This window comes from Pezoporus wallicus, unplaced genomic scaffold, assembly GCF_028554395.1.
Source record: "Pezoporus wallicus isolate ANWC-B61680 ecotype Strahan unplaced genomic scaffold, APGP_CSIRO_Pwel_v1 contig_13709, whole genome shotgun sequence".
NCBI lineage: Eukaryota > Metazoa > Chordata > Aves > Psittaciformes > Psittacidae > Pezoporus > Pezoporus wallicus.
Genome location: NW_026639600.1, coordinates 1 through 13,801, shown reverse-complemented (window position 1 = coordinate 13,801; position 13,801 = coordinate 1). Strand labels below are relative to the sequence as shown.

Below are 13,801 nucleotides of genomic sequence, written 5' to 3'. Positions count from 1 at the left end.
AGGGGGCTTAAAGCTGCTCCAGCTCCAACCACGGGCAGGGCAGGGCAGGGCAGGGACCCCTTCCCCGGGGGCAGGGTGCTCCGAGCCCCTGGGTCCAACCTGCCCTTGAGCACTGCCGGGGATGGGGCAGGCACGGCTTCTCCTTGATCCCATCCCGGTGCCCCAGCACCCTCATGGGGAAGAACTGCCCGAGATCCGATCTCAGCCTCCCCTCTGGCAGCTTAAATCCATTCCCATCCCTCCAGGTTGAATCCATTCCCATCCCTCCAGCTTAAATCCATTCCCATCCCTCCAGCTTGAATCCATTCCCCCCTTCCAGCTTAAATCCATTCCCATCCCTCCAGCTTGAATCCATTCCCATCCCTCCAGCTTAAATCCATTCCCATCCCTCCAGCTTGAATCCATTCCCCCCTTCCAGCTTAAATCCATTCCCATCCCTCCAGCTTAAATCCATTCCCATCCCTCCAGCTTAAATCCATTCCCATCCCTCCAGCTTAAATCCATTCCCATCCCTCCAGGATGAATCCATTCCCCCTCCCATCCCTCCAGGTTGAATCCATTCCCCCCCCATCCCTCCAGGTTGAATCCATTCCCCCTCCCATCCCTCCAGGATGAATCCATTCCCCCTCCCATCCCTCCAGGTTAAATCCATCCCCCCCCCATCCCACCAGGTTGAATCCATTCCCCCTCCCATCCCTCCAGGATGAATCCATTCCCCCTCCCATCCCTCCAGGATGAATCCATTCCCCCTCTCCCATCCCTCCAGGTTGAATCCATTCCCCCTCCCATCCCTCCAGGTTAAATCCATTCCCCCTCCCATCCCTCCAGGTTAAATCCATTCCCCCTCCCATCCTTCCAGGTTGAATCCATTCCCCCTCCCATCCCTCCAGGATGAATCCATTCCCCCCCCATCCCTCCAGGATGAATCCATTCCCCCTCCCATCCCTCCAGGTTAAATCCATTCCCTCTCCCATCCCTCCAGGTTGAATCCATTCCCCCCTCCCATCCCTCCAGGTTAAATCCATTCCCTCTCCCATCCCTCCAGGTTGAATCCATTCCCCCTCTCCCATCCCTCCAGGATGAATCCATTCCCCCCATCCCTCCAGGATGAATCCATTCCCTCTCCCATCCCTCCAGGATGAATCCATTCCCCCCTCCCATCCCTCCAGGATGAATCCATTCCCCCTCTCCCATCCCTCCAGCTTAAATCCATTCCCTCTCCCATCCCTCCAGGATGAATCCATTCCCCCCTTCCATCCCTCCACCCCTTTGCTTCTCTTTGCTGCTCCCAGTGCTCCCAGTGCATCCCAGACCCCTCGGTCCCCCCGCTCACCCTCCTGCCCCACTCCCGGTGCATCCCAGCCCCCCGCTCACCCTCCTGCCCCACTCCCGGTGCTCCCGGTGCATCCCAGACCCCTCGGTCCCCCCCGCTCACCCTCCTGCCCCACTCCTGGTGCTCCCGGTGCATCCCAGACCCCTCGGTTCCCCCCGCTCACCCTCCTGCCCCACTCCTGGTGCTCCCGGTGCATCCCAGACCCCTCGGTTCCCCCCGCTCACCCTCCTGCCCCACTCCCGTCTCTCCCCACAGGCCACGTGTGCTCTCTATGAGCTGCTGTGTGCTCCGGAGGCCGGCCCGGCCGTGCAGGGGCTCTATGCCCCCCTCTTCGTCACCCTCCTGCTGCGCCTCAGCTGCGCCCTGGGGGTGCAGCTGCCCAAGAGCCTGCAGGGCCGCGAGCGCAGGAGCTGCAGCAGCCAGGGCCCCGCGCCCCGCAGCCTCCAGCCATGCAGGTACCGGCGTGGGGTGGCCCCACGGGGCTGGGGTGGCTCCAGAGCAGCGGGTGCTGGGGATGGGGAGGGAGAGATGGGCACAGAGCATGTGGGTGACAGCTGTGGGTGACACCTGTGGGTGACACCTGTGGGTGACAGGCTGTGGGTGAGTGCTGCTGTGGGTGACAGCCTGAGCCCTGCTGTGGGTCACAGCTGTGGGTGACACCTGAGGGTGACAGCCTGAGCCCTGCTGTGGGTGAATGCTGTGGGTGACACCTGAGGGTGAGTGCTGTGGGTGACAGCCTGAGCCCTGCTGTGGGTGACAGCTGTGGGTGACACCTGACAGCCTGGGGTGACACCTGAGGGTGAGTGCTGTGGGTGGCTGCTGTGGGTGACACCTGAGGGTGACAGCCTGTGCTGTGGGTGACAGCTGGGGGTGACAGCTGAGGGTGACAGCCTGAACCCTGCTGTGGGTGACAGTTGTGGGTGACACCTGAGGGTGACAGCCTGAGCCCTGCTGTGGGTCACAGCTGTGGGTGACAGCCTGGGCCTGCTGTGGGTGACAGCCTGAGAACTGCTGTGGGTGACAGCTGTGGGTGACACCTGAGGGTGACAGCCTGAGCCCTGCTGTGGGTGACAGTTGTGGGTGACAGCTGTGGGTGACAGCCTGAGCCCTGCTGTGGGTCACAGCTGTGGGTGACAGCCTGAGCCCTGCTGTGGGTCACAGCTCTGCTTCCAGAGAGGATGAGGAGGGAAGCGGGATGCAGGCACACTCTGTGTCTGCAGTGTGTCTCGGTCCTATGGAATCCTGGAATGGTTTGGGTCTGAAGGGACCTTAAAGCTCCTCCAGCTCCAACCCCTGCCGGGGCAGGAACCCCTTCCCCTGGAGCAGGGTGCTCCAAGCCCCCGTGTCCAACCTGGCCTTGAGCACTGAGAGGGATGGGGCAGCCCCAGCTTCTCTGAGCAACCCGTTCCAGTGCCTTGGGACTGGAGGGGCTGCAAGGTCCCTTCCATCCCAGCCCATTCCATGCTCCTGGGCGCACCAGCCCCGTGTGACCTCCGGAGCGCCGTCAGCTCCTGGATGTTCCCAGCAGTGCCCCTGTGCCAGGCCAGGGGGTGCCCTCCAGCAGAGCCCCCATTAGGTGAGCCGGTCCCCTCCGTGTCGCATGGGGCTGCACCCACGGCGTGATGGGCTCAGGGAATGCATCCCCCCCCCCCCCATGTCTGCAGGTCCTCAGCTCCCTGCGGGGTGCAGGGGATGCTTCCAGCCATTCCCTGTGCCCTGTGTGGCTCCATCCACCTTCACCAGGTCCTGGTGGCCGCGGTGTGCCCATGGCACAGCCCTGCAGCAAGCGGTCCTGCGGGATGTGCCTTGGAGCCCTCGGGCTCTGCGGGCTTGGAGGGGCTGCAGGGAGCCCTCAGGGCTGCTCCAGCAGCAGCACAGCAGCCGGAGCCTGCTCTGGAGCTGGGCTTGGCAGCAGGGAGGAGGCTCTGGGCTCACCTCCAGCCCCATCCTCCGGGAGTTCCCAGCCTCGGCTTTGCTCCAGGCTATTCTTAGCGCTGGGGGAGGAAAACGAAGGCTGGAGGAGCCCCGAGAGGCACCAGGGAAAGCAGCAGCGCCCTGGAAGGGCTTTAGCAGCGTTTGGCAGCTCCGTTGTCACCTCCCAGCGGCGAGGAAAGGCCAAGTCCTGACCCACGCCAAGCCACCGGTGCCCCCGTCTGCTGCGGAGCCGTGGTGGGCTCTGCCTTAGGCTCATGGAACGGGTTGGGATGAAGGGAGCTGAAAGCTCCTCCAGCTCCAAGCCCATCCCCTTCCCCTGGAGCAGGGTGCTCCGAGCCCCTGTGTCCAAGCTGCCCTTGGGCACTGCCAGGGATGGAGCATCCCAAACCTCTCCCTTCGACCCCTGCCATGGGGAAGAACTCCCCAAGCTCCCATCAACTCTTCCCTCTTCCTCCTCCCATCCCTGCCTCCCTCATCCCAACCCCTCTCCATGCTCCCTGCAGCCCCTTCAGGCTCTGGAGCTGCTCTCAGGCCCTGCTGGGGGTGCCGGTGCTGGGCTCTGGGCAGTGTCCTAGTGAGGCCGTGCGTTAGGATGCAGTTAGCCCCTGACCTGCTGGGGGACGTTGGTTGTGGCTGATCCCGGCTCGCGCCGTGGCTGCTCCGGTGCCGGCGGCACCGTTCCCTGCTGGCACTTCCCGTGTCCCCTGGGGTCTCTGCGCAGCAGCTCCCCGCTCTCCATGCGGATCCCCCCATGGCAGCGATGCTCCCGCTGCCTTTGCGGCTTTGGGCTCCCTCCCGCTGCCAGACCTGGCTCTTCTCCTCTGGCTCTTCCCACCTCCCGGCTCCTGGACGGGCTGATCCCTGCGGAGCCTGTGCCATGACACCGGGAATGCTGAAGGAGCCGCTTGCCTCCCAGGGAAGGGCGTGGAGGAGCCAGAAACAGCCGCGCTTCCCCCAGCAGCATCTGGATTGCACGCAGCACCAGGGACACGAACCAGACCGTGCTGGGCTCCATCCGTGGATGTGGGGCTGGAGGAGCCTCCCCGTTGCTGGTGCAGGCTCCCGTCTGGGGCAGCAAGGCCATTCCAATGGGGAAGCATCAGGGTGCAAGAGCCTCCAGATCCTGCTGTGTAAAAGCCAACGTGCCAAGCTGGAGGGTCAGGGGAACCAGCAGCTCTTCAGCAGCACATCCCAGAAGTGGGATCCCCCTGTCCCGCACCCCCCACATCCCAGATGAGGGAGACCCCCCCAGGCCCTCTCCGGATGCTCCCTCCTGCTGATGGACGTGGACACCTTGGCCTTGGGCTTTGCGTGGTGGAGCTGGTCAGGGACTTCCTGCTGGTCCTCGTGGCTTGCACCGCTGGTGATGCTTGGGGTCACAGCAGCACCGGCATCCTCAGGGAGGGAGCAGAGCTCCTGCGTCACCGCTCCCACATGTGCTGGGCTTCAGATCCCTGCTTGGTCTTCGGGTGTGTGGAAAACCCCCGGAGAATGGGGAGAATGGGGGGGTACAGGCTGGAGCCCGAGGAGCAGGGCTTGGGGTGCCGGGGCAGGGGGAAAGCTCCCCAGGACCCAGCTTCAGGGAATGCTGGGGGGATCCTGTCCCTCTGCTGCGGGGAGGGGAGAGCTGAGAGCAGCTCCAGAGCCTGAAGGGGCTGCAGGGAGCCTGGAGAGGGGTTGGGATGAGGGAGGCAGGGATGGGAGGAGGAAGAGGGAAGAGTTGATGGGAGCTTGGGGAGTTCTTCCCCATGGAAGGGGTTGAAGGGAGAGGTTTGGGATGCTCCATCCCTGGCAGTGTTCAAGGCCAGGTTGGACACAGGGGCTTGCAGCACCCTGCTCCAGGGGAAGGGGTCCCTGCCCTGCCCGTGGTTGGAGCTGGAGCAGCTTTAAGCTCCCTTCACCCCAACCCAGTCTGTGCCCTGTGAGTGATGGAGGGGCATCACTGACGGAGAGGGGGGCTCAGGCTTTGTCCAGCACGAGGGATGTGAGATTCCAGCGCTGTCCCAGGAGCTGGTTCCGATATCAAAGTCGTTTCCTGTCCGCGTGTTGGATTCTGAGCCTTCGTCATCCCGAGATGCCGGAGCGAGCTGGTGAAGGTGAATATGATCGCTTGGCAGGAAAGGGAGCTTGGAGGAGCCCGGCTCTTGGTGGGGAGGAAGGAAGGCCAATAGGACACGGTGGAAAAAGCAGGGCTTGGAAATGAGCCGCTTGAAGCAGCTTAACCCCCTGCACTCCCTGCTCACCGGGAGCAGGAGCAGGGCTGGGGCCGGCAGCGGGACCCTCGGGGAGCCTGGAGTGGAGCTCGTGTCCGTAACCCGGAGCCGGTGCGAGGTTCCCGGGCCTGGGTTGTGCGTGAGCATCCTGCAGGGGTTCGGGGCTGCCTCCGTGTGCCGCGAGGAGGTGAATCCCACTGGAGCTCTGGTGGCTGCACCGCAGGCTCTCCCGCGTGTGGGTTTGAGCTGGGAGGCTGATGGAGCCCTAGAAGCCCAGGGCCAGGGGTCAGGATTTGGCCGGCTGGGCGCACTCAAAGGGCCGCGGTCCATGGCTCAGCGCCCAAGCGGAGAGCGGTGATGAGGGGTGTTCTCAGGGATCAGCGTTGGGAATGGCCCTGTTCAACGTCTTTGTGGGGTCCGTGGGCAGTGGGGTCGAGAAGCTCCCCAGGACCCCATCCCTGGCGGTGCTCAAGGCCACGTTGGATGGAGCTTGCAGCACCCTGCTCCGGTGGAAGGGGTCCCTGCCCGTGCAGGGGCTGGAGCTGGAGGAGCTCTAAGCTCCCTTCCCCCCGAACCAGACTTTATTCCAGGCTGAGCCCCTCTTCCTAAGCGATGTTTTCTTTGTGTGTGTGGCAGAGACTTTCCCTTCGCTTCCGTGGGAGGCTGGGATGTGTCCCCGGCTCGCATTCGGGCTGTTGTGACAGGATAACGTATGTTTCCCATATGTCGCTCTGTGCTTGGAGCACAATAATCCCTGCCTATAAAACGTTAAGGCCAACCCCCCCTTGTTGGAGTGGGTCTGGGCTGCCTTCCCTGCAGGCCGGTGGCTGGATGCCTTCCAGCACGCACGGCCCGGCCTGGCTGAAGGAGCGCCGAGCTCCGGGCTGGAGCTCTCCCATAACTCATCCCAGGCTCAGGCACCCGCCTGGCCCCGGCCCAGGCCCTGCTTCTGCTGCTGCTCTCTGGCTGCCAGATGGGCTGCAGGCAGGACAGGAGCCTCCTAAGGCTGACCTGAGCTAACCTGACCTGACCTGACCTAACCTAACCCAACCTAATCTAACCTAACCCATCCTAACCTGACCTGACCTAACCTAACCCAACCTAATCTAACCTAACCCATCCTAACCTGACCTGACCTAACCTAACCCATCCTAACCTGCCCTGACCTAACCTAACCCAACCTAATCTAACCTAACCCATCCTAACCTGACCTGACCTAACCTAACCCAACCTAATCTAACCTAACCCATGCTAACCTGACCTGACCTAACCTAACCCAACCTAATCTAACCTAACCCATCCTAACCTGACCTGACCTAACCTAACCCAACCTAATCTAACCTAACCCATCCTAACCTGACCTGACCTAACCTAACCCAACCAAATCTAACCTAACCCATCCTAACCTGACCTGACCTAACCTAACCCAACCTAATCTAACCTAACCCATCCTAACCTGACCTGACCTAACCTAACCCAACCTAATCTAACCTAACCCATCCTAACCTGACCTGACCTAACCTAACCCAACCTAATCTAACCTAACCCATCCTAACCTGACCTGACCTAACCTAACCCAACCTAATCTAACCTAACCCATCCTAACCTGACCTGACCTAACCTAACCTAACCCAACCTAATCTAACCTAACCTATCCTAACCTGACCTGACCTAACCTAACCCAACCTAATCTAACCTAACCCATCCTAACCTGACCTGACCTAACCTAACCTAACCCAACCTAATCTAACCTAACCTATCCTAACCTGACCTGACCTAACCTAACCCAACCTAATCTAACCTAACCCATCCTAACCTGACCTGACCTAACCTAACCTAACCCAACCTAATCTAACCTAACCCATCCTAACCTAACCCTAACCCCTAAGCCTGACCTGACCTAACCTAACCCATTAACCCAACCTAATCTAACCTAACCCATCCTAACCTGACCTGACCTAACCTAACCCAACCTAATCTAACCTAACCCATCCTAACCTGACCTGTGCTGAACCTAATCTAACCTAACCCATCCTAACCTGACCTGACCTAACCTAACCCAACCTAATCTAACCTAACCCATCCTAACCTGACCTGACCTAACCTAACCCAACCTAATCTAACCTAACCCATCCTAACCTGACCTTTACCCCAACCTAACCTAACCCAACCTAATGTGCTAACCCCAACCCATCCCTAACCCTCCCTGACCTGACCTAACCTAACCCAACCTAATCTAACCTAACCCATCCTAACCTGACCTGACCTAACCTAACCCAACCTAATCTAACCTAACCCATCCTAACCTGACCTGACCTAACCTAACCCAACCTAATCTAACCTAACCCATCCTAACCTGAACCTAAACCCTAACTAACCCAACCTAATCTAACCTAACCCATCCTAACCTGACCTGACCTAACCTAACCCAACCTAATCTAACCTAACCCATCCTAACCTGACCTGACCTAACCTAACCCAACCTAATCTAACCTAACCCATCCTAACCTGCCCTGACCTAACCTAACCCAACCTCACCTGACCTAACCCATCCTAACCTGACCTGAGCTAACCTAACCCAACCTAATCTAACCTAACCCATCCTAACCTGACCTGACCTAACCTAACCCAACCTAATCTAACCTAACCCATCCTAACCTGACCTGACATAACCTAACCCAACCTAATCTAACCTAACCCATCCTAACCTGACCTGACCTAACCTAACCCAACCTAATCTAACCTAACCCATCCTAACCTGACCTGACCTAACCTAACCCAACCTAACCTAAACCTAAGCTAACCTAACCTAATTTAGCCTAACCTAACCTAAACCTAACCTAAACCTAACCTAACCTAACCTAACCTAACCCAACCTAATCTAACCTAACCCATCCTAACCTGACCTGACCTAACCTAACCCAACCTAATCTAACCTAACCCATCCTAACCTGACCTGACCTAACCTAACCCAACCTAATCTAACCTAACCCATCCTAACCTGACCTGTGCTAACCTAACCCAACCTAATCTAACCTAACCTGGCCTAACCTGACCTGACCTAACCTAACCCAACCTAATCTAACCTAACCCATCCTAACCTGACCTGACCTAACCTAACCCAACCTAATCTAACCTAACCTATCCTAACCTGACCTGACCTAACCTAACCCAACCTAATCTAACCTAACCCATCCTAACCTGACCTGACCTAACCTAACCCAACCTCACCCATCCTAACCTGACCTGACCTGACCTAACCTAACCCAACCTAATCTAACCTAACCTATCCTAACCTGACCTGAGCTAACCTAACCCAACCTAATCTAACCTAACCCATCCTAACCTGACCTGAGCTAACCTGACCTGACCTGACCTAACCTAACCCAACCTAATCTAACCTAACCCATCCTAACCTGACCTGACCTAACCTAACCCATCCTAACCTGCCCTGACCTAACCTAACCCAACCTAATCTAACCTAACCCATCCTAACCTGACCTGACCTAACCTAACCCAACCTAATCTAACCTAACCCATCCTAACCTGACCTGACCTAACCTAACCCAACCTAATCTAACCTAACCCATCCTAACCTGCCCTGACCTAACCTAACCCATCCTAACCTGCCCTGACCTAACCTAACCCAACCTAATCTAACCTAACCCATCCTAACCTGACCTGACCTAACCTAACCCAACCTAATCTAACCTAACCCATCCTAACCTGACCTGACCTAACCTAACCCAACCTAATCTAACCTATCCTAACCTGACCTGACCTAACCTAACCCAACCTAATCTAACCTAACCCATCCTAACCTGACCTGAGCTAACCTGACCTGCCCTGACCTGACCTAACCCAACCTAATCTAACCTAACCTATCCTAACCTGACCTGACCTAACCTAACCCAACCTAATCTAACCTAACCCATCCTAACCTGACCTGACCTAACCTAACCCAACCTAATCTAACCTAACCCATCCTAACCTGACCTGACCTAACCTAACCCAACCTAATCTAACCTAACCCATCCTAACCTGACCTGACCTAACCTAACCCAACCTAATCTAACCTATCCTAACCTGACCTGAGCTAACCTAACCCAACCTAATCTAACCTAACCCATCCTAACCTGACCTGAGCTAACCTAACCCAACCTAATCTAACCTAACCTATACTAACCTGACCTGAGCTAACCTGACCTCACCTAACCTATCCTAACCTGACCTGAGCTAACCTCACCTGCCCTGACCTGACCTAACCTAACCCAAGCTAATCTAACCTAACGTATCCTAACCTGACCTGAGCTAACCTGACCTCACCTAACCTATCCGAACCTGACCTGAGCTTACCTCACCTGCCCTGACCTAACCTAACCCAACCTAATCTAACCTAACCTATACTAACCTGACCTGAGCTTACCTCACCTGCCCTGACCTGACCTAACCTAACCCAACCTAATCTAACCTAAACCTATCCTAACCTGACCTGACCTAACCTAACCCAACCTAATCTAACCTAAACCTATCCTAACCTGACCTGACCTAACCTAACCCAACCTAATCTAACCTAAACCTATCCTAACCTGACCTCCCCTAACCCATCCTAACCTGACCTGAGCTAACCTCACCTGACCTGACCTTACCCAGCCCAACTGATCCTAACCTGACCTAACCCAACCTAATCTAACCTAACTGATCCTAACCTGATCTAACCCAACTGATCCTAACCAACCCAACCCAACCTAATCTAACCCAACTGATCCTAACCAACCCAACCTAATCTAACCCAACTGATCCTAACCAACCCAACCCAACCTAATCTAACCCAACTGATCCTAACCTGACCTAACCCAACCTAATCTAACCCAGCTGTTCGTAACCTGACCTAACCAAACCTAATCTAACCTAACTGATCCTAACCAACCCAACCTAATCTAACCCAACTGATCCTAACCTGACCTAACCCAACCTAATCTAACCCAACTGCTCCTAACCAACCCAACCCAACCTAATCTAACCCAACTGATCCTAACCAACCCAACCTAATCTAACCCAACTGCTCCTAACCAACCCAACCCCACCTAATCTAACCCAACTGATCCTAACCTGACCTAACCCAACCTAATCTAACCCAACTGATCCTAACCAACCCAACCCAACCTAATCTAACCCAACTGATCCTAACCAACCCAACCCAACCTAATCTAACCCAACTGCTCCTAACCAACCCAACCCAACCTAATCTAACCCAACTGCTCCTAACCAACCCAACCCAACCTAATCTAACCCAACTGATCCTAACCAACCCAACCCAACCTAATCTAACCCAACTGCTCCTAACCAACCCAACCCAACCTAATCTAACCCAACTGATCCTAACCAACCCAACCCAACCTAATCTAACACAACTGATCCTAACCTGACCTAACCCAACCTAATCTAACCCAACTGCTCCTAACCAACCCAACCCAACCCAATCTAACCCAACTGATCCTAACCTGACCTAACCCAACCTAATCTAACCCAACTGATCCTAACCAGCCCAACCCAACCTAATCTAACCCAACTGATCCTAACCTGACCTAACCCAACCTAATCTAACCCAACTGCTCCTAACCAACCCAACCCAACCTAATCTAACCCAACTGATCCTAACCAACCCAACCCAACCTAATCTAACCCAACTGATCCTAACCAACCCAACCTAATCTAACCCAACTGCTCCTAACCAACCCAACCCAACCTAATCTAACCCAACTGATCCTAACCTGACCTAACCCAACCTAATCTAACCCAACTGCTCCTAACCAACCCAACCCAACCTAATCTAACCCAACTGATCCTAACCAACCCAACCCAACCTAATCTAACCCAACTGATCCTAACCTGACCTAACCCAACCTAATCTAACCCAACTGCTCCTAACCAACCCAACCCAACCTAATCTAACCCAACTGATCCTAACCAACCCAACCCAACCTAATCTAACCCAACTGATCCTAACCTGACCTAACCCAACCTATTCTAACCCAACTGCTCCTAACCAACCCAACCCAACCTAATCTAACCCAACTGATCCTAACCTGACCTAACCCAACCTATTCTAACCCAACTGATCCTAACCAACCCAACCCAACCTAATCTAACCCAACTGATCCTAACCTGACCTAACCCAACCTAATCTAACCCAACTGTTCGTAACCTAACCTAACCAAACCTAATCTAACCTAACTGATCCTAACCAATCCAACCTAATCTAACCCAACTGCTCCTAACCAACCCAACCCAACCTAATCTAACCCAACTGCTCCTAACCAACCCAACCTAATCTAACCCAACTGCTCCTAACCAACCCAACCCACCCCACCCCAACCCAACCCCACCTAACGCCGGTGCTTCCCTCCCGTCCGCAGCATCGCGGTGCAGGCGCTGAAGGCGATGCTGGTCCGTGGGGGCAGCGAGGACGTGGCCAAGGCTGTGGACAGCGCTGGTGCCTGGGAGCTGATGGCGAGCCCGGAGAGGCACCACGATGGGATCACCGTGCTGGCTGGGTGAGGGCCCTGCTGCTCCGGCATCGCCTGCGGCACTGGGGCAGGAGCTGTATTGGAGCACTGGGGCTGCAGAGCACCCACAGGAAGCGGGGAGGGATGCACTGGAGCCCATGCAGGGTCTGCAGCATCACTGAGGGCTTGGTGCTGGGTTCTGCCCTGATGCCCACAGTGGGGTGGCAGCGGGGTCCCCCCGTGGTGTGTCTGTGCCAGTCCCACTGGGGCTGTGCAGCAGCTCTTCAGCCCTGGCATGGCATGATGGAACGGGTTGGGATGAAGGGAGCTTGAAGCTCCTCCAGCTCCAACCCCTGCCAGGGCAGGGACCCCTTCCCCTGGAGCAGGGTGCTCCGAGCCCCTGTGTCCAAGCTGCCCTTGAGCACTGCCAGGGATGGAGCATCCCAAACCTCTTCCATGGGGAAGAACTCCCCAAGATCCCATCAGTTCTTCCCTCTTCCTCCTCCTCCCATCCCTGCCTCCCTTGTCCCAACCCCTCTCTCCAGGTCCCCTGCAGCCCCTTCAGGCACTGGAGCTGCTCTCAGCTCTCCCCTTCAGGAGCCTTCTCTTCCCCAGGCTGCCTCAGCCCAGCTCTCTCAGCCTGGCTCCAGAGCAGAGCTGCTCCAGCCCTCGCAGCAGCCCCGTGGCCTCCCCTGGACTCCCTCCAGCAGCTCCACGCTCTCCCTGTCATCCAGACCTTTTGCTTGCCCATCCTATTGGAGCTCAGGCTCCCCGTTCCCTTCTAACCAAGGGATGACACCGAAAGGTCTTGGCTGGGAACTCCTTTTCCCTTTCCCTGCTGCTGCAGTGTCTTTGCAGTCCATCAGGGATCGCAGCGGCCCCGGTCCCTGCGGGTGGCTGCTGGCCTCTGCCCATCCTTCCATGGCATTAGGCAGTGAGGCCAAGGGACAGACACAGCCCATGGCTGGGTATGGTGAAACCTGGTTCAGGCCAGGAGCTCTCTCTCTGTCCCTCCACCCAGTGCCATTAATAGCTCTTGGATGGCTGCGGAGGAGACGAGCAGCTTGGGATTTTCCAGTGTTCCCGACCAAAGCTTTATTGAGCCTCCCAAACACTTGAGAGTCTCATCCCCAGCAGGAACCGTCCCTCCTGGCCAAGGGCTGCTGCTGCGCGCCAGGATCCAGCCTGCCCCGTGCTTCATCCCAGGCCAGGGCCACCGGCTCCTCAGTGCTGGTGGCAGCGGCCGGTGCTGCCTGCAGGGGGGTGCAGATGTGAGGGTGCAGGCAGTGCAGGCAGCCCACGGCCGTGCCGGTGGCTTCTGCCCTCCCATGGCGCGGGAGGAGGCTGGAGCTCGCTGTGGCAGCCCCATGGCACGGGGCTCGGTGCCCGAGCCCCACAGACCCCTGGGCGGAGGGACCCCGGTGCCGTGGCCACCAGTAGCCGCAGTGCCGCAGCCCCCTGTGTCTCTCCCCCCAGCGCCATGGCCCGGCACGCCGGCCCCCGCCTGCCCCCGATCGTCAAGAACCTCATCCCGACGCTGAGCAGCGTCTTCGAGAGCCAGAGGATCACCACCACGGCCTTCCTCGCTGAGGTGAGCGGGGCCTCTCCGTCTGTCCGTCCGTCGTCCATCCGTCATCCATCCATCTGTCCATCCATCATCCGCCTGTCCATCATCCATCCATCCATCATCCATCCATCCATCATCCGCCTGTCCATCATCCATCCATCCATCATCCATCCGTTCATCATCCGCCTGTCCATCATCCATCCATCCATCATCCATCCGTTCATCATCCAACTGTCCATCATCC

General features: G+C 57.2%; 1 protein-coding gene across 1 annotated transcript in view; it reads left to right on the top strand.

Moving 5' to 3' along the window:
- Window positions 1-13,581, top strand: part of LOC130602366 (maestro heat-like repeat-containing protein family member 1) — a gene marked incomplete at its 3' end in the record, with an annotated part of 47,965 nt that extends 34,384 nt beyond the window's left edge. The window contains exons 32-34 of the mRNA XM_057415163.1: window positions 1,589-1,788; window positions 11,901-12,038; window positions 13,467-13,581. Coding sequence (XP_057271146.1) covers window positions 1,589-1,788; window positions 11,901-12,038; window positions 13,467-13,581 — 453 coding nt within the window. The remainder of the gene's footprint in view (window positions 1-1,588; window positions 1,789-11,900; window positions 12,039-13,466) is intronic.
- Window positions 13,582-13,801: the final 220 nt, after the last annotated feature.